This window comes from Nerophis lumbriciformis, linkage group LG03 (genome assembly GCF_033978685.3).
Source record: "Nerophis lumbriciformis linkage group LG03, RoL_Nlum_v2.1, whole genome shotgun sequence".
Classification (NCBI taxonomy): domain Eukaryota; kingdom Metazoa; phylum Chordata; class Actinopteri; order Syngnathiformes; family Syngnathidae; genus Nerophis; species Nerophis lumbriciformis.
The window spans coordinates 46,030,039-46,054,498 of NC_084550.2; the positions used below are offsets into that span (position 1 = coordinate 46,030,039).

General features: G+C 34.8%; 2 protein-coding genes across 12 annotated transcripts in view; one reads left to right on the top strand and one right to left on the bottom strand.

Moving 5' to 3' along the window:
- Positions 1–24,460, bottom strand: part of LOC133585516 (casein kinase II subunit alpha) — a 184,156-nt gene that overhangs the window by 72,145 nt on the left and 87,551 nt on the right. The window lies entirely within an intron of this gene.
- Positions 9,453–24,460, top strand: part of slc2a10 (solute carrier family 2 member 10) — a 55,507-nt gene continuing 40,499 nt past the window's right edge. For 5 of the 11 annotated variants that reach the window (XR_009814061.2, XM_061937824.2, XM_061937825.2 and 2 more), the window contains exons 1-2: positions 15,072–15,577; positions 22,783–22,849. Coding sequence is in view for 10 of the 11 variants with exons in the window: in XM_061937824.2 (XP_061793808.1) it covers positions 22,846–22,849 (4 nt within the window). In the remaining variant the exon portion in view is untranslated. Of the gene's footprint in view, positions 9,623–9,978; positions 10,127–10,340; positions 10,525–15,069; positions 15,578–18,649; positions 18,762–22,782; positions 22,850–24,460 lie in introns of those variants that run through there. The other 6 variants (XM_061937811.2, XM_072912839.1, XM_072912840.1 and 3 more) reach the window with 6 other exon arrangements.

Sequence of the window (24,460 nt, forward strand, 5' to 3'; positions counted from 1 at the left end):
TAGATGCCCACCCCAGACAGAGACGGAAACACAACAGTTTTGTAATATGTAATTAATTTAGTCGTTATTAACATACTGAGATGAAGAATATCTTATTTTTAATAAGGTTGAAAGTATCTCTCATCATTATTTTTCTTTGTACTCTGTAAGCACAAATATTTTGAACAATCTCTTAAACAGGATCATATCAGTTCAATTTTTAACTTCTTTACTTAATCCATTCCGTAATTTTTATTTTACATACTGATATGCTAAAAGTTTTAAGTGTTGTATGTGCATACAAAGGTTTAAAATTATTTTTTAAGGTTTTATTTCTCCTTTTTTTTTTGTTGAGAATAATTGTTGTACGTTCTTGGATAGCGCCAGGTTATAGTTGACTTTGTGCATACTTTTAGCTGTTTGCAAATTCAATATGTCGGGGAATATAAATTTTTTTTTTATTCTGTAAATAATGGGTTTGAGACTTCTCTAAATCCGACATGATGTATTATTTTAACCGGTCTTCTTTTTTTTTGTAACACGAATCACACACACACACACACACACACACACACACACACACACACACACACGGAGAAGGTGACAACATAGGTTGTAGTGTCCAAAGTTCATTGTCATCTGCAGTCGGTATTGTTTATCATGATGCTGATTATTATTATTTAAAACATGACCAACATTAGCATTTGAATAGAACATACGTCCTCAAAGAGGTTGTTTCTTCCATTTGATAGATTGAATTATTACATGTACTAAAATATACATGTACTAATATATACAATACATGTATTGAGACAGAGGTCTCCAAATATTTTCCAGCAAGGTTTGCATACTGAAAAAACAAAGCCATTTTGATATTGTTATTACACACATACATGCATACATACATATACTACATATGAATATATGTATATTGTTATATATATACATATATACACATACATATACATACTGTATATATATCCATATATGTGTGTATATATATATATATATATATATATATATACACACACACACACACACATACATATATATACATGTCTATATATAAATAACTAAAAATGTTCAGCCTGTGCTAAAGGTGACAAAGCGTATCATTATTATTATTTATTAATATTGAAATGTAATGTTTTTGTCATTATATTACATATTTTTGCTCTTTTCAACATTTACATTTTTTAAATTTTTTGTTTGATTTGATTTTGAGAACATGCTGCTGGCCAACAAACAAACATATATACATGTACATTTATACACCGTATATACATACTTCACTTTTCCACACAATACAGTAGCTTTAAGTGATGATGTTTTTACAGAATTAAGAGTTAGAAAAGAAGAGAAAGAAGAAAAAAGTAGTAGACAAAGGGTTTTTAGAAATGGCGGGCGACTCATCTCGGACGCGATGATCAAGAGTGAGTCAGTACTTCTGAGTCACATCAAGCTCGTATTCATTCAACTAACAACACAAAAAACAGCAGTCTAAACTTCTTCTTCTTGCCTCTAACTCACAAATGTTTCTTCATTTTACCAACAAAAACTTCTGTGACCGAAGCAAAAATATGGATACTTCAAAATACGCTGTGAGTACTAGTATTTCAAAGTTGGTCTTCTTTTGTGTGTAATACCCTGCTAGTATTGCAAACTTATTGTTATTATTGTTATAGTAATTGTCAATTTATTTACACAATGTATTGAACTTTCTGAAAAAACCTCAACTTGAAGTAAGAATACAAGAACACCTTTTTCCTATTTGAGATACTTAGTTGTAATCAAAATGCAATACGATAATAACATAATAATATGTATGTGTATGCACATATTTATGGATTTTTATCTGATCATTTTCACACTGCTTTGTTTTGATTTTTGTAAAAAAAAATTTAAAAAAAGACTGTAAAGAATGTGTTTTTATTTGATTATTCTTTTTGTGTTAAGTGAAGAAATGTGGCGTCATAAACTCCTGGTGCATTACACAACATTTATATTATCTATTTATTTATATTTATATATTCTACTGTCATGAGTTGAGAATAAAATAGTTTTTTTTTTAGGTAATATGTAGGTACAGATGAATAAAGCATTTATTTAGATGTTGTATGAAATAGCAAAATTCCACCATTCATTTACATTTTACTCAATTTATGATGTATAAAATGTAATTAATCTTACTTTTTTAATCAAAGGGATCTGTAGCTTGAAGAAGATACAATAAGAGTGATAATATAAAAAAATGTATAATATGTGCAAGCTATAAGTAATAAACAACCTTAAGTTGCCAAAAGAGGCTAGCAGAAAAAGTATTTTTTCTCATCAAAAGGGGAGAAAAACAAGTTGAGATCTAAACATACTCTAAAACATTTGTATGCACAACATTGTATGTATTTGTATGTGGAATCAAAGTATGTAATTAAAAAAAAAGGCTTGAAATAATATCAAATATGTATCAGTTTGAGAAACAGTATAAGCATATGGTGTTTTCAAAATACAACAAAGGAGAAGAACTGTACTTAATATCGTGTCAAACACTTCATATTTATTGAACATGATTTGGATCAAGTAAGTTTGGCTTCTTCACTCTCCCTATTTTCTATGTGTTGAACTGTTTGAGTATTAATTGTTTATTTTGAATATGATCCCAATAAACCGTATTGTTTTGTAATAATTGCGCAAGAAGCAGTCAACCCCATCTTTTTTTATCACGTATTTGTAAAAAATCCTCTAAATGTTTCATGTAGCAACACCAGATTTAACTCTGACAACTCGATTATTCCAAAAAATAGGTGAAATAATTTTCTCTTTTTGAAGCATTTTTTTTTTGCTGTTGATTTTGTTTTTGTTTTTTCTACCATCATATTTGACATTTTCCCTCTTAATAAACTGAAGAAAAATTAAGGCATAGTTTGTAAAAACAAAACAAACAACAACAACACAATATTGTCTGTGTGTTTGAAGTAAATTTAATTGAATTCAACAATAATGTAAAATGTCAAAAATTTGATCCAAATGTATTCAAGGATGCTATTTGTAAATAAACATGTTTAATGAATCTAATCCATAGCACTGTGTAATGTATTGCAGGTAAATTCTATTTGCTAATGTCTATATTAGATACTATGAGAATTTAAATGCTATTAGTGTTGTACAGTTACAGGTTGCACATACATAATGCCATGAAGAAAAAAAAAAAGCATAATGATCATAGTGATTGTAAATAATATGTTGGAGCCTTGATCTTTTCATGGAATAATCATTAGCTCTTGTCATACAAAATGTATTTCAGCGAAACTGCAAAAGGACAGTTCTACATAATCAATATATTTCAAGGAAATATAATCTATGAATACAGGATTTAATTTACTGTACAATTCATAAAAATATTTTTTCATGACGTGTGCTGATTGACCTGATCACTGACGTATAACAACACACCTTCCAGGTAAACATCCACACTTAATGTCAAAGAGTGGACAAAATCAATTGTGTGATTAATCTTAATTCATACATAATTAATGCATTAATTTCTGATAATTCACATTAGCAAAGTTTTACAACCCAAATTGTTACATTTTTGTGTTACTTGTTATCCAAACTATACTTTAATATAATGTTAAAATGTACGCTTTAGTTATTTTCATTCAGTCCTGTTACCTTAACACATGACATATTATTCCTCCATAAGTCGCATGGTCCACAGGTATTTGCATCATTCACATCCTCTGCAGGGAAGGAACATTAAAAGTAAGTTTATAAATTGTTATGTATATTCCATCATATATAGAACACTATGACGGGGGGTTCAAATCTCAACACAGTCCTGTTACATACATTATTATTATTTTTTTTAAATACATGTTTTTGTTGATGATTGTAATGTTTTTAGTGTCAACATGACATTAGCGTACATGCCATAAGGTTATATTTCATCTAAAATCTCACTCCTGTTACTTTCAGTGCTGTTATTAAAATGTGTCATCTTCAGCTTCGGAACCTTGTAAAATGAAGTTGTCTGGGATGAAACAATGAGTATTTTGAGTCGTGGAGTATGTGTTTTATCACATTTATAGCTTAGTTTTTATTACATTTTTTAGAGGGAAAAAAAAACATAGATGTCATAAGAATGTGCTGTAAATGTATGTTGGTTGAAATAATACAACATTTAAAAAGAAAAGCAAGAAGAAACACAACTAAACAAGTTATTTTTTCCCACTCTTCTAGTACTTATCGGCAAAAAGGTGCTTCTATACCAAAGATAAATATTGTTTAAAAAAAAAAAAAATCTAAATTAGAAGTCCGTTTCAGTAATTTTTTTTTTTTTGGTCTTCCCTCCAAAATATATATTTTATCACATTTAAAAATGAAAAAGACATAACTTAAGTTTATTTGGAAAATTACAACAATCACATGATTCAAGTTTTTTTTACCGTAATCATTAATAATAATAATAATAACAGACGACATGTTTATCGCAGGCCATTTTTTCGGTCTCCCTATTTTTTAATGAACGATTACTTCCTGCTGCTGTTTGCGGCACCTGCTGTTTGATGCGTCCCAATCCTGTGTTTATTTTGTAAAAACTACATTCCAAACGTCGTGAGTCAGACGCCACTTTGACCTGTGGGCTCCTTCTAAAGGCCGCCAATTATGCCTTAATTTTTCTTCAGTTTAAAAAAAAATCAACAGCAAAAAAAAAAATGCTTCAAAAAGAGAAAATTATTTCACCTATTTTTTGGAATAATCGAGTTGTCAGAGTTAAATCTGGTGTTGCTACATGAAACATTTAGAGGATTTTTTACAAATACGCGATAAAAAAAGATGGGGTTGACTGCTTCACGCGCAATTATTACAAAACAATGCGGTTTATTGGGATCATATTCAAAATAAACAATTAATACTCAAACAGTTCAACACATAGAAAAAAGGGAGAGTGAAGAAGCCAAACTTACTTGATCCAAATCATGTTCAATAAATATGAAGTGTTTGACACGATATTAAGTACAGTTCTTCTCCTTTGTTGTATTTTGAAAACACCATATGCTTATACTGTTTCTCAAACTGATACATATTTGATATTATTTCAAGCCTTTTTTTTAATTACATACTTTGATTCCACATACAAATACATACAATGTTGTGCATACAAATGTTTTAGAGTATGTTTAGATCTCAACTTGTTTTTCTCCCCTTTTGATGAGAAAAAATACTTTTTCTGCTAGCCTCTTTTGGCAACTTAAGGTTGTTTATTACTTATAGCTTGCACATATTATACATTTTTTTATATTATCACTCTTATTGTATCTTCTTCAAGCTACAGATCCATTTGATTAAAAAAGTAAGATTAATTACATTTTATACATCATAAATTGAGTAAAATGTAAATGAATGGTGGAATTTTGCTATTTCATACAACATCTAAATAAATGCTTTATTCATCTGTACCTACATATTTCCTAAAAAAAAAAGACTATTTTATCCTCAACTCATGACAGTAGAATATATAAATATAAATAAATAGATAATATAAATGTTGTGTAATGCACCAGGAGTTTATGACGCTACATTTCTTCACTTAACACAAAAAAAATAATCAAATAAAAACACATTCTTTACAGTCTTTTTTTTTTTTTTTTTTTACAAAAATCAAAACAAAGCAGTGTGAAAATGATCAGATAAAATTCCATAAATATGTGCATACACATACATATTATTATGTTATTATATCGTATTGCATTTTGATTACAACTAAATATCTCAAATAGGAAAAAGGTGTTCTTGTATTCTTACTTCAAGTTGAGGTTTTTTCAGAAAGTTCAATACATTGTGTAAATAAATTGACAATTACTATAACAATAATAACAATAAGTTTGCAATACTAGCAGGGTATTACACACAAAAGAAGACCAACTTTGAAATACTAGTACTCACAGCGTATTTTGAAGTATCCATATTTTTGCTTCGGTCACAGAAGTTTTTGTTGGTAAAATGAAGAAACATTTGTGGGTTAGAGGCAAGAAGAAGAAGTTTAGACTGCTGTTTTTTGTGTTGTTAGTTGAATGAATACGAGCTTGATGTGACTCAGAAGTACTGACTCACTCTTGATCATCGCGTCCGAGATGAGTCGCCCGCCATTTCTAAAAACCCTTTGTCTACTACGTTTTTCTTCTTTCTCTTCTTTTCTAACTCTTAATTCTGTAAAAACATCATCACTTAAAGCTACTGTATTGTGTGGAAAAGTGAAGTATGTATATACGGTGTATAAATGCACATGTATATATGTTTGTTTGTTGGCCAGCAGCATGTTCTCAAAATCAAATCAAACAAAAAATTTAAAAAATGTAAATGTTGAAAAGAACAAAAATGTGTAATATAATGACAAAAACATTACATTTCAATATTAATAAATAATAATAATGATACGCTTTGTCACCTTTAGCACAGGCTGAACATTTTTAGTTATTTATATATAGACATGTATATATATGTATGTGTGTGTGTGTGTGTGTATATATATATATATATATATATATATACACATATATGGATATATATACAGTATGTATATGTATGTGTATATATGTATATATATAACAATATACATATATTCATATGTAGTATATGTATGTATGCATGTATGTGTGTAATAACAATATCAAAATGGCTTTGTTTTTTCAGTATGCAAACCTTGCTGGAAAATATTTGGAGACCTCTGTCTCAATACATGTATTGTATATATTAGTACATGTATATTTTAGTACATGTAATAATTCAATCTATCAAATGGAAGAAACAACCTCTTTGAGGACGTATGTTCTATTCAAATGCTAATGTTGGTCATGTTTTAAATAATAATAATCAGCATCATGATAAACAATACCGACTGCAGATGACAATGAACTTTGGACACTACAACCTATGTTGTCACCTTCTCCGTGTGTGTGTGTGTGTGTGTGTGTGTGTGTGTGTGTGTGTGTGTGTGTGTGTGTGTGTGTGTGTGTGTGTGTGTGTGTGTGTGTGTGTGTGTGTGTGTGTGTGTGTGTGTGTGTGTGTGTGTGTGTGTGTGTGTGTGTGTGATTCGTGTTACAAAAAAAAAGAAGACCGGTTAAAATAATACATCATGTCGGATTTAGAGAAGTCTCAAACCCATTATTTACAGAATTAAAAAAAATTTGATATTCCCCGACATATTGAATTTGCAAACAGCTAAAAGTATGCACAAAGTCAACTATAACCTGGCGCTATCCAAGAACGTAAAATAATTTTAAACCTTTGTGGGACGGCGTGGCGCAGTGGAAGAATGGCCGTGCGCGACCCGAGGGTCCCTGGTTCAATCCCCACCTAGTACCAACCTCGTCATGTCCATTGTGTCCTGAGCAAGACACTTCACCCTTGCTCCTGATGGGTGCTGGTTAGCGCCTTGCATGGCAGCTCCCTCCATCAGTGTGTGAATGTGTGTGTGAATGGGTACATGTGGAAGTAGTGTCAAAGCGCTTTGAGTACCTTGAAGGTAGAAAAGCGCTATACAAGTACAACCCATTTATCATTTATTTATTTATTTATTTGTATGCACATACAACACTTAAAATGTTAGCATATCAGTATGTAAAATAAAAATTACGGAATGGATTAAGTAAAGAAGTTAAAAATTGAACTGATATGATCCTGTTTAAGAGATTGTTCAAAATATTTGTGCTTACAGAGTACAAAGAAAAATAATGATGAGAGATACTTTCAACCTTATTAAAAATAAGATATTCTTCATCTCAGTATGTTAATAACAACTAAATTAATTACATATTACAAAACTGTTGTGTTTCTGTCTCTATCTGGGGTGGGCATCTAATCTAAAAGACCTTTTGCTTTCTCAAGAAAATAACGTTTGGTTTTTGTCAGTAAAAATTGTAAACGTATAATGTTTCAATCAACAACAATTAAACCTTATACCAACCATTTGGTGTGTGTGTGCGTGTGTGTGTGTGTGTGTGTGTGTGTGTGTGTGTGTGTGTGTGTGTGTGTGTGTGTGTGTGTGTGTGTGTGTGTGTGTGTGTGTGTACTCAAAGGATCTGGTTTCTGGCTGGGATGACCTCTGACATTAAATCTGTCTCTGTCTCTTTCAGACGATCGTAAATGTATAAATTTCAATCCGTGCACATTCCGACCGAAATAATACATCATGTTGGATATAAAAAAAAGAAACATTTCTATCCCCTGAGAGGAAAAGAAGAAGTAAAAAAGTGACATTGTCACCGCATTGGCTAAACCTTGAATGATGTGACAAAACTTTTGTTTCAATAAAATGTTTTTTTTATTCATCAAACACATTGTGTATAGCGTTTCATTTCATTTCAACGATTCAAAAACGTTTCTAAACAACAGACAGTTTGTGCGTTGTAACTACTACTATTATTCTTATTCCAACTTGTACAACGTTGCAATTTTTTGGACATGTGCGAGTGTTAATCTGTGATGTACTTTAATAAAACGCTTAGCTTATTAAAAAATAAACTGTGCCAAACAACAATAATAAACAATACAAACTTTCCTTAATGTTAAAACACGAAACAAACATGGAGGCATTACAACAAGTTTATGTAAATTAGAAATGTTAAAAAATAAAATCATATCACAGTTATTGTGACCAAAATATCACGGTTATCATCAATTGTCAAATGTGCTCAAAAATAACTAATACCTTAAAATATTTTAACAAAGTGTTATTTAAAATAAACACATGTATAAAACATTAGCAACATACCTATATAATATACTTTATTTAGCAGAACAAACATTAGAAATATTATTCTACTATTATGAGTTTAAAAAAAATGTTTTTTCTTTATTTGTAAATGTTTTAGAGCGTTTATTGTTAGAGGGAAAATGCTTGTTGTTTGTAAGACGTTAATGTGTTTTGTATTCCTAATGGATTCCTGAAGCTGTCTAACTACAGTGAGAAAATGTTGAGTCGGAAAAAAAGAAAAAAAAAACCTTTAGTCAAAGTCTTCCGGCTAATTTTGTCTATATACATATGTGCGGCTTTCTTAACACATCAAGAAAGCTTTGGTGTTGTTTTGTTTATATTTATTGCCGCTTTTTTGACCGTCCTCAAAACATTGATTACTAGTTTTTTTTATCAGCACTTTTCATTGCTATAAAATGGACAAAACTTTAAGAGTTATTAGTATTCATGTAACAGCGTAATAAACAGCACATTTACGGTATGAATAAATATTTCTAAACAAAGTTACCATCTTTATTGTTCGTTGGCATTAGGGATGTAACAATAAAGTATGGAAAAACACGATCCACTTTAACAGCATGTGGCGCTGTCGTTTTCACTCAACACTCTCACAATCGCACCCGGAAACAAACCCCCACCTCCGGAATCAAACCCCGCCTACTTCTCTGAGCGCGAAATTCATTTGTGCAAAAGATGGGCTAGTGTGAGGAGCTCCTCAAAACTCCGGAGCTTTAAGGAAGAACGTACAGAATGCAAAAAGAACTTACAGCGGGAGCATGTAAGACCCTCGCCGTCTTTTTCGATGATGTTGTCCGTGAGCAAGCCTTCGTTGCCGGGAATCTTTGACGGGAGAAAAGCCTCCTTTCCACCCGGAGCAAAAAGGGAACGTTTGTAAGTAAATATATATATATATATATATATATATATATATATATATATATATATATATATTGTATATTGTATGTTTTTTTTCTTCTAAAATGAAAATCATTTGACTCGTCAGATATATTAAAGTTCTATAATTTGGTAAAATTGCAAACAGCTAAAATAATGTACAAAGCAAATTATAACCTGTCATTCGAGAACGTACAACAATTATTCTCAACAAAAAAAAACAAAAAAAAGGAAAAATATAACCTTAAAAAAAAAAAAAATAAAATAAAAAGTGTGTGCGTGCGTGTGCGTGTGTGTGTGTGTGATTCGTGTGTGATTCGTGTGTGTGTGTGTGTGTGTGTGTGTGTGTGTGTGTGTGTGAGCACATGCTGTTTATTATGCGTGTGATTTTTGAACATTTTGAGGACTTTTGACCACCTTTCCAACTTTTCTCCACCACTCCTCCCTTTGTTGGGGTTCACAACGCCGGCTGCCGGACTCGTGGGACTGGAACCCTGAGAGGTATTTTGGATAAAATTGGAACTTTTTACCATTTTTGACTGTCTTATCTCCTCTTCTTCCCCGCCTTCCTGTGCACCATTGTTGTGTGTGTGTGTGTGTGTGTGTGTGTGTGTGTGTGTGTGTGTGTGTGTGTGTGTGTGCGTGTGTGTGTGCGTGTGTGAGTGAATGTGTGTGTGTGTGTGCGTGTGTGTGTGCTTGGGTACAATTTCACTAATCGGGCTTTCGTCTCTTCTCTCTTTCAGCTGAAACAAGCAAATATCTCCTGTCTGATATTTGAAAACATATCCAAAAGATCCAACCATTCCGTAAGCATCCAAGCACCATTTCTCACGCAAAGACTCGGTTGGAGGAATTTGAGTGCGTTTCAAAAAAACTCTACTTTTGCGAGGAGCGGCCAGGTAAGTTTTATTATTTTTATAAATGGAAACTGGCGTTTCACTAATCACGGCTGCTGAAACAAAGGGCTTCTCCATCTTTTCCATTTCCTCTTGGCGCTCGTACTAACAAATACTTTGTTATAACCAAACCCAGTCACATATATATGTGTGTGTGTGTGTGTGTGTGTGTGTGTGTGTGTGTGTGTGTGTGTGTGTGTGTGTGTGTGTGTGTGTGTGTGTGTGTGTGTGTGTGTGTGAGCACCTGCTGTTTATTACGCGTGTGATTTTTGAACATTTTGACGACTTTTGACCACTTTTCCAACTTTTCTCCCGCTCTTCCAGGGCCATAAATCTCGTTATGACATAAGGTGTACTCAGCCTTCCTGCCTCCTACCACCCTTCCCTCTGACCTTTCCATAACCCCACCCCCCTTCGACCTTTTGACAGCAAGGTCATTAATCATTTTTGACACAAGGTGTATCACGGTCATTAATAATTTTTGACAGCTAGGTCATTAATCATTTTTGACAGCTAGGTCATTAATAATTTTTGACAGCTAGGTCGTAAATCATTTTTGACAGCTAGGTCGTAAATCATTTTTGACATAAGGTAGGGACTTGATATTTTTTCATTTAAGTTATTATTTATTTAAATCTTGTGGAGTACTGTACGTGGGAGCAAAACCTGCATGTTGACCCAGGAATGTAGCAGTCAAATTAGAGGAATTCATTCAAGATGTCGGAGTTATTTCCGCACTTTCAGACCAAGATAACGACCACTTCTCTGGTCCACGTTAATAACAATTGATGTTGTGTCAGGCTAAACAAATAGCGGGTATACAATATGTGGTGTCTAACACCAGTAGGAAATTCCTGCTGCTTCTGCAGACAAATGTGTCATCCAAAAAGAGGGGAATTACTTCAAAAATTGACATGATAGTTCAATATAATAGGTCCTGAGGCTGTCACTTGGCGGTTCCAGTTCCCTCCACAGATTGTTTATTAGTTTTTAATAATGCTGGAGGACCCATCAACAACTCATCTTCAGAGTTATGGCCAAAGATTGTACATCACATGTCCAATCAAGCTCTACCCCTGCACATAAAGTGAACTATTTTGTCTTCTCTGTGCAACATGTAGCAGCATGATGGTGAACCCTGCTGCTGAGATTATAATTAGTAGGGATGTCCGATAATGGCTTTTTGGCACAACTCTAATTTGACCTCTGATTGGCAACCAGTCTAGGGCAGTGATTTTCAACTAGTGTGCCCTGAGATATTGTCTAGTGTGCCGTGGGAAATTATGCCACTTCACCTAATTGGTCCAAAAAATATTTTTTGCAAATCCATCCATCCATCCATCCATTTTCTACCGCTTATTCCCTTTTGGGGTCGCGGGGGGCGCTGGAGCTGCCGTTGTCTAGTGCCTGCGCTGTGTAGAGCTTGGCAATCCCAATATGCAGAGCACAGCGGGAGACCGGTAAAAAGGCATGTAACTAGGGATGTCCGATAATGGCTTTTTGCCGATATCCGATATTCCGATATTGTCCAACTCTTAATTACCGATACCGATATCAACCGATACAGATATATACAGTCGTGGAATAAACACATTATTATGCCTAAATTGGACAACCAGGTATGGTGAAGATAAGGTCCTTTAAAAAAAAAAAAAAAAAAAAAAAAAAAAAAAAAAAAAAGTAAAATAAGATAAATAAATTAAAAACATTTTCTTGAATAAAGAAAGTAAAACAATATATAAACAGTTACATAGAAACTAGTAATTAATGAAAATGAGTAAAATTAACTGTTAAAGGTTAGTACTATTAGTGGACCAGCAGCACGCACAATCATGTGTGCTTACGGACTGTAACCCTTGCAGACTGTATTGATATATATTGATATATAATGTAGGAACCAGAATATTAATAATAGAAAGAAACAACCCTTTTGTGTGAATGAGTGTGAATGGGGGAGGGAGGGTTTTTTGGGTTGGTGCACTAATTGTAAGTGTATCTTGTGTTTTTTATGTTGATTTAATACAATTTAAAAAAAATAAAATAAAAAAACCGATACCGATAATAAAAAACCAATACAGATAATTTCCGATATTACATTTTAACGCATTTATCGGCCATCCCTAGTTTTTTGTTGATTTAAAAAAAAAAAAATAAATAAATAAAAAATTTTTAAAAAAACGATACCGATAATAAAAAAAAAACGATACCAATAATTTCCGATATTACATTCTAAAGGTGAGGTCAATTTATTTTTAGCGGAACAATGCAATTTAACAACACAATGATGTGCTAATAAGTAGAAGAGGTTAAAAAAAGGCCAGAACTGGCCAAGAAGCTATTTTCCATCTGTTGTCCCCTGACCATGATGATGACATCAACTGCACAAACACGCAGAGTAAAACAAACCCATGAAAACAGTTCCAAACATTACAATAAAACAACCATAAAATGCATGATTAGAACTGAAACATCAGAGAAGTGATATAAAAAAAGTACATTAAAACACAACAGACATAGTGAATAAATGTTTTATAGTACAATATAATGGTGGGCCGGTAGGCAAAATAAGTAATAAAGTCTAGTATAAAATAAGTATACATACATACAAACCCCGTTTCCATATGAGTTGGGAAATTGTGTTAGATTTAAATATAAACGGAATACAATCATTTGCAAATCCTTTTCAACCCATATTCAATTGAATGCACTACAAAGACAACATATTTGATGTTCAAACTGATAAAAAAAATATTTTTTTTGCAAATAATAATTAACTTTTTATTTCATGGCTGCAACACGTGCCAAAGTAGTTGGGAAAGGGCATGTTCACCACTGTGTTACATGGCCTTTCCTTTTAACAACACTCAGTAAACGGTTGGGAACTGAGGAGACACATTTTTGAAGCTTCTCAGGTGGAATTCTTTCCCATTTTTGCTTGATGTACAGCTTAAGTTGTTCAACAGTCCGGGGGTCTCCGTTGTGGTATTTTAGGCTTCATAATGCCCCACACATTTTCAATGGGAGACAGGTCTGGACTACAGGCAGGCCAGTCTAGTACCCGCACTCTTTTACTATGAAGCCACGTTGATGTAACACGTGGCTTGGCATTGTCTTGCTGAAATAAGCAGGGGCGTCCATTGTAACGTTGCTTGGATGGCACCATATGTTGCTCCAAAACCTGTATGTACCTTTCAGCATTAATGGCGCCTTCACAGATGTGTAAGTTACCCATGTCTTGGGCACTAATACACCCCCATACCATCACAGATGCTGGCTTTTCAACTTTGCACCTATAACAATCCGGATGTTCTTTTCCTCTTTGGTCCGGAGGACACAACGCCCACAGTTTCCAAAAACAATTTAAAATGTTGACTCGTCAGACCCCAGAACACTTTTCCACTTTGTATCAGTCCATCTTAGATGATCTCAGGCCGACGGCGTTTCTGGGTGTTGTTGATAAACGGTTTTTGCCTTGCATAGGAGAGTTTTAACTTGCACTTACAGATGTAGCAACCAACTATAGTTACTGACAGTGGGTTTCTGAAGTGTTCTTGAGCCCATGTGGTGATATCCTTTACACACTGATGTCGCTTGTTGATGCAGTACAGCCTGAGGGATCGAAGGTCACGGGCTTAGCTGCTTACGTGCAGTGATTTCTCCAGATTCTCTGAACCCTTTAATATTACGGATCGTAGATAAATTCCTTGCAATAGCTGGTTGAGAGAGGTTTTTCTTAAACTGTTCAACAATTTGCTCACACTTTTGTTGACAAAGTGGTGACCTTCGCCCCATCCTTGTTTGTGAATGACTGAGCATTTCATGGAGTCTACTTTTATACCCAATCATGGCACCCACCTGTTCCCAATTTGCCTGTTCACCTGTGGGATGTTCCAAATAAGTGTTTGATGAGCATTCCTCAACTCCCATTATCAGTATTTATTGCCACATTTCCCAACTTCTTTGTCATGTGTTGCTGGCATCAAATTCTAAAGTTAATGATTATTTGCAACAAAAAAAAATGTTTAAAGTTTGAACATCAAATATGTTGTCTTTGTAGCATATTCAACTGAATATGGGTTGAAAATTAATTGCAAATCATTCTATTCCGTTTATATTTACATCTAACACAATTTCCCAATTCAAATGGAAACAGGGTTTGTATAAAATACGAATGAATATTTTTATTTTTTATTTTCTATTCAATGTGTTTTACTAAATGTATTTTTAAATTGAAGCTTACTGGATATATAGTATTTATTCACTTTCAATTCTATTCATATTTCATATTTTAATTGTATTTTTATTTTATTTTTGTAGGGCCGACTTTTCCATCCATCCATCCCGCTTGTCCCTTTCAGAGTCGGGGGTGGACTCGTTGCTTTTCGTGTTCTTTCGGCAGCCAATGGCTGCAAGACGTACTCGGATGCCGCTGGCCAATCAAGCCGAAGATAAATAAGAGGAAAGCGCTTGATTGGTTGTTTGTGGAAGGCGCCAATATAAACAGGAAATTGCTACAACTGCAGCATTTCCGGCAATTCCGAGTTCAAGTCAGGCAGCGATAGCAAACGACTTTATTTAATTTAAGATAAGTTCTTTATTGATAATTATTCGACGAGTCGTTACCCATTAAAGTTGTTGTTTTGAGTCCAAACAGGGTGGAAAGATTTACAAAAGCTAAGTGAAAGAATTTAATTTTTGGCGTATTGTATTATATACAGTTATATTTGATGTGGACCTAAAACATGAATAGAGAAAAAACACGTGCAGTTTTTACTTTCTACACTTTAACTCAACAAACTTTTATCAGAGTAATTTTCCTATTTTGACTTTAAGCCAAGTGAGGCTTTTGTGTACTTAATACATGTACAAGACTGGTAAAAACAAATATTTAATTATTCGCATCCTGTTGTGCCGCCGGGCATAGGTGACGTCACAACTCCACAGTTTACCCCAATCCCCCCTTCCTAACAAAACCACCTTCTTTTCTTCTCTTTTTTTCTGCAACCTGACACGTCTGCCACGTCCAAACTTCCCGGAACGCCAGGAGGAAGCTCTGGTAAGTTAGTACCTCCTTCCGACGATGTTCTGCTAACAAAAAGGAATATTTACAGGCTAAAATTGTTTATGATTGCAGCCGCTTGACGCGATGTGTTTGTATGTGTTTTCTATGCGCAAACTATAGTCAACTAACGGTCCCGAACACGTCGAAAACATCAACTTTATAGAGGTAAAAATTAAAAGTTTTTAAGGATACCGTATGAGTGGAAAAAAGTGATGTGAAACTCTGTTTAAAAGTTAAATATGTACAGTAAGTTTGATTGATGAAGGTGCAGTACATGTGTGCTGTATGCCTGACCAAAACAAATGAAGAAAGGCAGGGATGCCATTTGGGTCAGTGTATATTTTGGTCATTTAATTTTCGTTTCTTGTATGGAAATGAAAAAATATTACTGGTTTATTTGAATTTGTTTTAGAAAAAAATAAAATAAAAACACATCATGTGTTTGTCAAAGAGCAAAACGAATCTAAAAAACTGTTTGATTTTTTTTATATAAGGAACATTTAAATCCCTAGTAAACAGAAAGGGGGGAAAAAGACAAAAAACAAAAGTTTTTTTTCATGTTCTGACACCGGCAATTTTTATTTCAAAGTAAAAGCAGGGATATTACAGTACCTGTGTGCCTGTCCTTCCGCCTCCTCAGCAATTAAAGCTCCAAAGAAGCACCAGGGGAAAGGTTCAGACCGTTTTGATAGCCTTGTGGAGCCATACAAGAAGAAACTTCTCTCTAAAACTGAGAAAAGCTCTGGTATGAGAAATAACAAGTGGTTGGATAGTTAATTTATACGCAAAGTTTGTCGTCCGTACTTGAAGGCGACGTCAGTGATGCTGATTATAAATATGGTGTTAAACTTTATAATATGTTTGTATGAAACCTCCGTAATTCACCTTGTTGTCCCACCACCAGCAAAGCAAACTAATTTAGATTTTACTTGTAAGTTGTTTTTTATCAAATATAAATGTGTTTGGAGCCCTACGCAAAAATGATTTTAAACATGGCACGACAATGACTGACACCTGGATAAATCTATATGCACATATCACATCGAAAGTGGAGGCAAACAAGGATTTAATCGCACACTATGATACAACACTATAATGCAGTATTTTTCCTGACAGGCCAGTTCTTTCATTAAAATCGCTACTTTTAGTTTCGGTGTCACAATATGAAAGAACAACCGTTTTGGTCTGTTTTTTTAGTTTCTGTTAATATGTGGATAAAGATTTATGGAGATGTTAGTCCTTGTTGTGCAATGTCTAAAATCGTTTCTGTGTAGGTTCTGTGTAGAATTGTCACACATCAAGTTATATATATCAATACGATATTAATACATATGCATATATTAATAAATATACAAATACAAATGTGATAGACAAATGAATAAATAATTTGTATAAATAAACGCCTATTTGTAAATATATTTTTGAGATTTTTAAATATATACAAATACAATTTATAAATATAAAAATGTGACATACAAATAAATCAAGAATTTGTATAAATAAACACGTATTTGTAAATATATTTTTGAGATTTGAATATAAATTTGCTTGATTTTGTATTTGTATTGAATTTGCTTATGTGTATTGCTTTTTTGCTTTTGTGTCGATGAGACATTTCTATCACAAACCAGATACACAAATAAATGTGACCTACACACTCCCCTGAACAACTAGCAGAGGGCACTGCAGCCAGAGCGATTTGGGTCACAGAGCATTATGTGCAAAAGGCCCTGAGTTTTCTGCACAAAAACAATCCACGTCTTTACAGAGACTATGCACAACGAGCCTGAGCTAGCTAACGTTAGCGTTGTAGTAGCTAATGCTAATTTATCCAGTTAATCTGAAAGACCGTGCTAGATGCTTATTTTATTGTATCAATGCCGTTTAATGACCTTGTCCCGATGTAGATACTGATTCCTTATCAGTGCAATGTGTGAAATCATCCCAAAAGTCATGACGTAATATGACCCTCCCTAGTGTGCCTCTGATTGGCTCGCTAGTGTCTGACCATGTCTGTGACCCAGACCGCTCTGGCTGCAGATACAATTCCGTTCAATCCAATATGTTTAATAGTCATGTGTATATTTTACAGATAATATTGCAAAGTTTATATGAAAAGGTAAAAAATAAGTTTATGGATCCAAGGAGGAAGAAAAGTGTTCAGTATCTCCTACAGCAGTAAAGCCATTTCAAAACTGCTATGCGTTTGGCTACAATATATACTTAAATAGTACTGTTTAAGTACCGGTACTATTTAAGTACTTGTTGCGATGCAGCCAAACTGAACTAAAACTTTTCCAAAAGACATGTTGACTCATCGCCGAATGAAAGGCAGTGACATTGTTGACAGCAGAGGTGAATAAACTGTTTTATAATCAGGTATGTAAGTAAAAGTATGTATGATTCCTGATGATACAGATATCAATCTGATATGATATCAGCCAATACTCCCATATTGGTATCGTATCGGAGATGAAAATTTGTTTCGGGACAGACCTGAAAAAAGCCCATGAATGTGTGAAAAATAATCACATTAGAATTAATGGTACCCTTAGTATCGATACAATCCATATTTTGATCAGTATTTTTGTTTGCATTATTTGTTTTATTTATGTACATTTTTATATACTAAAAGACCAAACAATGTCAATGTTTGTTGTCTTAGAAGTGTATCATTAGTCCTACATGTATGAAAATTGCTATCTAATATTATCATCTATTTTCTTTTTTTGCTGTAAGTTTTTTAATTTTTGTTACAGACCAATATAAAACCAACAGAAAACGGCATATTTAGTTTAAAAAAGGATACAACTTCTGTAAGAGAGATATGCTAAAAAGTGTATCCATGGTTGTGCCTTGACTTTCTGTTTTAAAATAAATAAAAATTGTTCAGGGCCCCTCGAAAACAAGCAATGTCATTTTAACAATGTTCTGAACAACATTAACCACGAATAATAAACTTAATCGCTGATTTTTGTCCTTTTAACTACGCTCGCTTCAGTTTCACGCTCTTGGCTGGTGTGACTATCGTTTATCAACTCCTTCTTCCCCAGCTCAGAATCATGAAAAGGTCGGGCCGTGCCCTGGAGCCTGCCAGCAAAACATCTCGCTTGACGGTGCATAACTTGGCCTTCCAGGTGGATCAACATTCATTTGCAAAAGCTATTTTAACAACAAGGTCCGTTTACTGCTCAACAATTATCAACAACAACTCAGGCAATTCTAAAACAATATTTTCCTCTGTTAACCAGCTCCTCAAACCACAATTACCCTCATATTACACATCTACAACTATAAACTGCAACCTGTTCCTTGATATCTAAAATTGACAATATCTACTCGTCTCTCACACCTCTGCACAGCTTCATCTTTGACATCCTGACAACACCCGTGACACATCTTACACACTTCACACCCGCAACGCAGCAGGAGGTTGAGAAAATAATCCGCACTTCAAAACCATCCACTTGCTCCCGAGATACCATTCCTTCTCCTCTGCTCAAAAGTCACTACCAACTAATTTCCCCCTTATAACCAAAATAAGCAATCCCTCCCTCAAAACTGGCACAGTTTAAAACAGTTCTTAGCAAACCCCTTCTGAAAAAAAACAACCCTTGATCATAAACCCCTCTGACTCTTGTTCGACATCCCTCCTCATCCTTCTTGACCTATTTGCTGCGTTTGACCACTACATCCTCCTTCACCGTCTCCAGCACTTCATCGGTCTTTCTGACACTGCCCTTCACTGGTTTCGGTCCTACTTCACTGACAGGACCTAAAGAGGTTTTGAGAAGTCTTCCACAACAAAAGGACCATGATTGTGCTGTTGAAGCAAGACAGTTTTTTTTTTACATTTTTGGGTAACAGTCCCCCCCTTACGACATTTTAGCGGAAAAAAACAAACATTTTTCTGCCATTTTGGAGTTTTGTCGGAACTCCTGGTGATGTTTTCAGACGTCTCCTAAAAAAGTTTTTAAAAAATATAAATTTTCTGCCATTTTCGGCTTTTGTCGGGACTCCTAAAGAGGTTTTGAGAAGTTTTCTACAACTACAGGACCAGTATTGTGCTGTTGAAGAAATACAGTTTTTAAGATTTTTAAGTAAGGGTCCCCACTTTACGACATTTTATCGAAAAAAAACCCATTTTCTGCCATTTTCAGCTTTTGTCGGGACTCCTGATGAGGTTTTCAGACGTCTCCTACAAATACAGGACCAGTATTTTGCTGTTGAAGCAAGACAGTTTTTTTTTACATTTTTGAGTAAGGGTCCCCCCTTATGCCATTTTAGTGAAAACATTAAAAAAATATATATACATTTTCTGCCATTTTTGGATTTTGTTGGGACTCCTAAAGAGGTTTTGAGAAGTATTGTACAACAAAAGCACCAGTATTTTGCTGTTGAAGCAAGACAGTTTTTAAGATTTTTGAGTAAGTGTCCCCACTTTACGACATTTTTGCGAAAAAGAAGTTTTGGAAAAATAACAATTTTCTGCCATTTTCGGGTTTTGTCGGGACTCCTGATGAGGTTTTCAGACGTCTCCTACAAATACAGGACCAGTATTTTGCTGTTGAAGCAATACAGTTTTTAAGATTTTTGAGTAAGGATCCCCCTTACGACATTTTATCGAAAAAAAGTTTTTAAAAAATATAAATTTTCTGCCATTTTCGGCTTTTGTCAGGACTCCTAAAGAGGTTTTGAGAAGTCTTCTACAGCTAAAGGACCAGTATTGTGATGTTGAAGCAAGACAGTTTTGAGTAAGGGTCCCCCCTTATGACATATTAGCGAAAACATTTTAAAAATATATATACATTTTCTGCCATTTTTGGATTTTGTCGGGACTCCTAAAGAGGTTTTAAAAAGTATTTTACAACAAAAGGACCATTATTGTGCTGTTGAAGCAAGGCAGTTTTTTTTATTTTTGTGTAAGGGGTGCCACCTTACGACATTTTTGCAAAAATAAAATAAATACTTTTCTGCCATTTTCGGGTGTCGGGACTCCTGATGAGGTTTTCAGACGTCTCCTACAAATACAGGACCAGTATTTTGCTGTGGAAGCAAGACCGTTTTTAAGATTTTGAGTAAGGATCCCCCTCACAACATTTTTTCAAAAAAAGTTTAAAAAAAAAGAAATTCTGCCATTTTCGGCTTTTGTCCGGACTCCTAAAAATGTTTTGAGAAGTCTTCTACAACTAAAGGACCAGTATTGTGATGTTGAAGCAAGACAGTTTTTTAAAATTTGAGTAAGGGTGCCTCCTTACGACAATATTCCAGGGAAAAAAAGTTTTGGAAAAATAAAAAAATTCTGCCATTATCGGCTTTTGCCGGGACTCTTGATTAGGTTTTTACGATGTCTCCTACAACTAAGGAACCAGTATTGTGCTGTTGAAGTAAGAGTTTTTATTTTTTATTTTTGAGTAAGGGTCCCCCCTTGCGGCATTTCAGCGGAAAAAAGTTAAAAAAAAATAAAAAGTGTTACTACCATTTTCGGCTGAGGTTTTGAGAAGTCTTCTACAACAAAATGACTAGTATTGTGTTGTTGAAGCAAGACCGTTTTTTAAAATTTTTGAGTAAGGGTGCCCCTTATGACATTTTTGCAAAAAAAAAAGTTTTGGAAAAATATACATTTTCTGCCATTTTCAGCTTTTATCGGGACTCCTGATGAGGTTTTGCGATGTCTCCTACAACTAAGGAACCAGTATTGTGCTGTTGAAGCAAGACAGTTTTAAACATTTTTGAGTAACGGTCCGCCCTTACGACATTTTAGCGAAGAAAAGTTTTTAAAAAAATATACATTTTCTGCCATTTTAGGGTTTTGTCGGGAACTCCTAAATAGGTTTTGAGAGGTTTCATACAACTAAAGGACCAGTATTTTGCTGTTGAAGCAAGACATTTATTTTTTATTTTTTGGTAAGGGTCCCTCCCTCCTTACAACATTTTATCGAAACATTTTTGGAAAAATATTAATTTTCTGCCATTTTCGGCTTTGGTCGGGACTCCTACAATTACAGGACCAGTATTTTGCTGTTGAAGCAAGACGTTTTTTGAATTTTTTGGGTAAGCGCTAAAGTGTCGTAAGGGCGGACCCTTACGACCCTTTAGCGAAAAAAAGTTTTGAAAAAATATAAATTCTCTGCCCTTTTCGGGTTTTGTCGGGACTCCTGATGAGGTTTTGCGATGTCTCCTACAACTAAGGGACCAGTATTGTGCTGTTGAAGACAGTTTTTAAAAATTTTGAATAAGGGTCCCCCCTTACGCGCATGCCAATCAGGATAAGTCATGGTTGCTAATACCTTAACAAGACTGACTTCAGTCATTTAGTAGGTGTACAAATCGTAACAATATGTTCTGTATGATTGGCTTTATTTTCACTTTCACATTTCACTTTGTGACATGCAACTTTACAAGTGGATCCACGATATTGTCTCCAATAGTATTTTTGATAAAATCGTCAACTGTCCATCAATGTCATCTGTCTCATGTCAAAAGAGTACAAGCTGGGTGAAAGTCTAGCGGTTGCGTTGAATTTATTCCTACTGCGAGGCGCGAACTCAGGTCGCCGACATGAGAGGCAAGGTTGCTGACGACCAAGCTAAAAGCCCAGGCTATTCACATGATAGCACAAGGTTTAAAGGGCCCGGTCCGGCCCGGCTCTGATTTGTTGGGCCTCTCTATGTGACACCACACGTCATTATATGCAGGGCCATTACAGGTACATAAAACAGTCAAACTTCAACTGTCCGTTACAACAAAGTGTGCATTTAATGATTTTCTGCAGTTGTATTACAGTTCTGTGTTTTCACTAGTTTGAGCAAAATAAAAGTTAAAACATATATTTGCCTTTTCATTCTATACATTTAAACACTGCAATTTTAAGCAACCCAAACCCAGCCTGATTGAAATTAAACAAGCATACGATTTCACACGTGATTTTTTTTTTACTGTAAATACAGTATGTTTTTAAATGCAAGCAAGTTAAACCAATGCAGCTCTGTCTTGCACTGTGCTGATTCTATTTCAAGTGGATCCAGTAATGAAATCACAGCAATCAACAAGGGGGTTGTCACGGTGACAGAGTGGCTACACGGTCTGGTTTTTCCTCTGAGCACCGTCTAAGACTGATGCTCACCAGCAGAGCTGAGACTGGAAGCAGCCCTTGCGTGTAATTGAATTTAATGAACACTTTTGCGTTTGTTTTACAGAGCAAAACCTTTTGGACGTTAAGCTGAACCTCAGAGACATGGCAGAAGAGCACAGATAAAACAATGGGTAAATTACCTTTTTTATTTTAATCAGTAATACATGATATAGTTGGTCTATAGTAAAGGTCATATTTATATGATAAAGATGTTTTGCCGTACTGTATGTATTGATGTTTTACCTTTATTGTTAAATCAATACAGAGCTCAAATGTTTAATAATTTAGTTTAATAAAATCACTTCATTACATGTAAATAAAACACATTGCTGACAAGCTTCATTTGAATATTACTATTTCTATTGCTTTAATTTACATTTCTTTGAATAGACGTAGAACATCAAAGATTTACCTTGATCTGAGTAACATTGCCAATGTGTAAATTACCTTTTTAAAAAGTCCCGGAGACTAGGTTGCATTTGGATTGCTATGGTAACTGCTCCACAACAATATACACATGCAAACGCAAACCAATTTGAGGAAGAAAGATGACAATCCAAACCCTCAAAGCACTTAAAGCAGTGGTTATCATTAAAATACGATATGACATGTACTGTAGTTTGTTTCATAGGTGCATGTGTGACCTGTGGCCTTTCTGACTGTGTCCATTACTTTATGTAATTCTATTCATTTCCAGGAAGCAATAGTTCAGTGGCAGTGTTCATGGTGTTACAATAACTAGTGATTAATGACACGTTGCGCGGACGCATATGTGCGACTAATCATGCCAAAGGAAGGGAAGTGTACCGAACAGATCAGTTTCAATATAAAATTGTTGGTAATCTGTCACTTTGGTCAGTAGAGTACGTTGTAGTGGTGAGGAACAACAATGAAGTAAACTAAACAATCCTGGATAAAAAAGAAATGTTGAATAAATATATAAATACATGTAAACAACATAGGAAGTACATGCTTATATTCTACATAACCCAAAACACTTGGCACTGTGGACAAGAACCGATGTAGGTCTAAGTTACGCGGGAGAATGACGATTGTGCCGCTCAAGCTAAAAAGAGTTGATATATTGTTACATGTTGTTCCTGCTGCGTCTACACAAGGAAGTTTTGACTGAACAGTTGACGTGCGTGTGAAGACGTCTCTGTCTCGGGTTCTTCTGGGACCACAGGAAAGGGCACAACACTCTGTTTCGGCGTTTTTACAATTCTTTTAATTATAGGGACGGCGTGGCGCAGTGGAAGAGTGGCCGTGCGCGACCCGAGGGTCCCTGGTTCAATCCCCACCTAGTACCAACCTCGTCATGTCCGTTGTGTCCTGAGCAAGACACTTCACCCTTGCTCCTGATGGGTGCTGGTTAGCGCCTTGCATGGCAGCTCCCTCCATCAGTGTGTGAATGTGTGTGTGAATGGGTAAATGTGGAAGTAGTGTCAAAGCGCTTTGAGTACCTTGAAGGTAGAAAAGCGCTATACAAGTACAACCCATTTATCATTTATCATTTATATTCTTACACAAGTCTCTTTCGGCTTTTCAGCTCTCCTCCTCCTCACAATGTCTCTCCTTTTGGCTTTTCAGCACTCTTCCGTGGCTTTTCCTCTGCTTTCCAGGTCCGCTCTCCCCTCATGGTCTCCGACGCTGCTTAATAAAGGAACAGGTGATTAGATAACTCGTTCCAGCTGAGTCATCGACTCACCTGTCTGCTGCTTCATGGCCGGCCTCCACGCCCC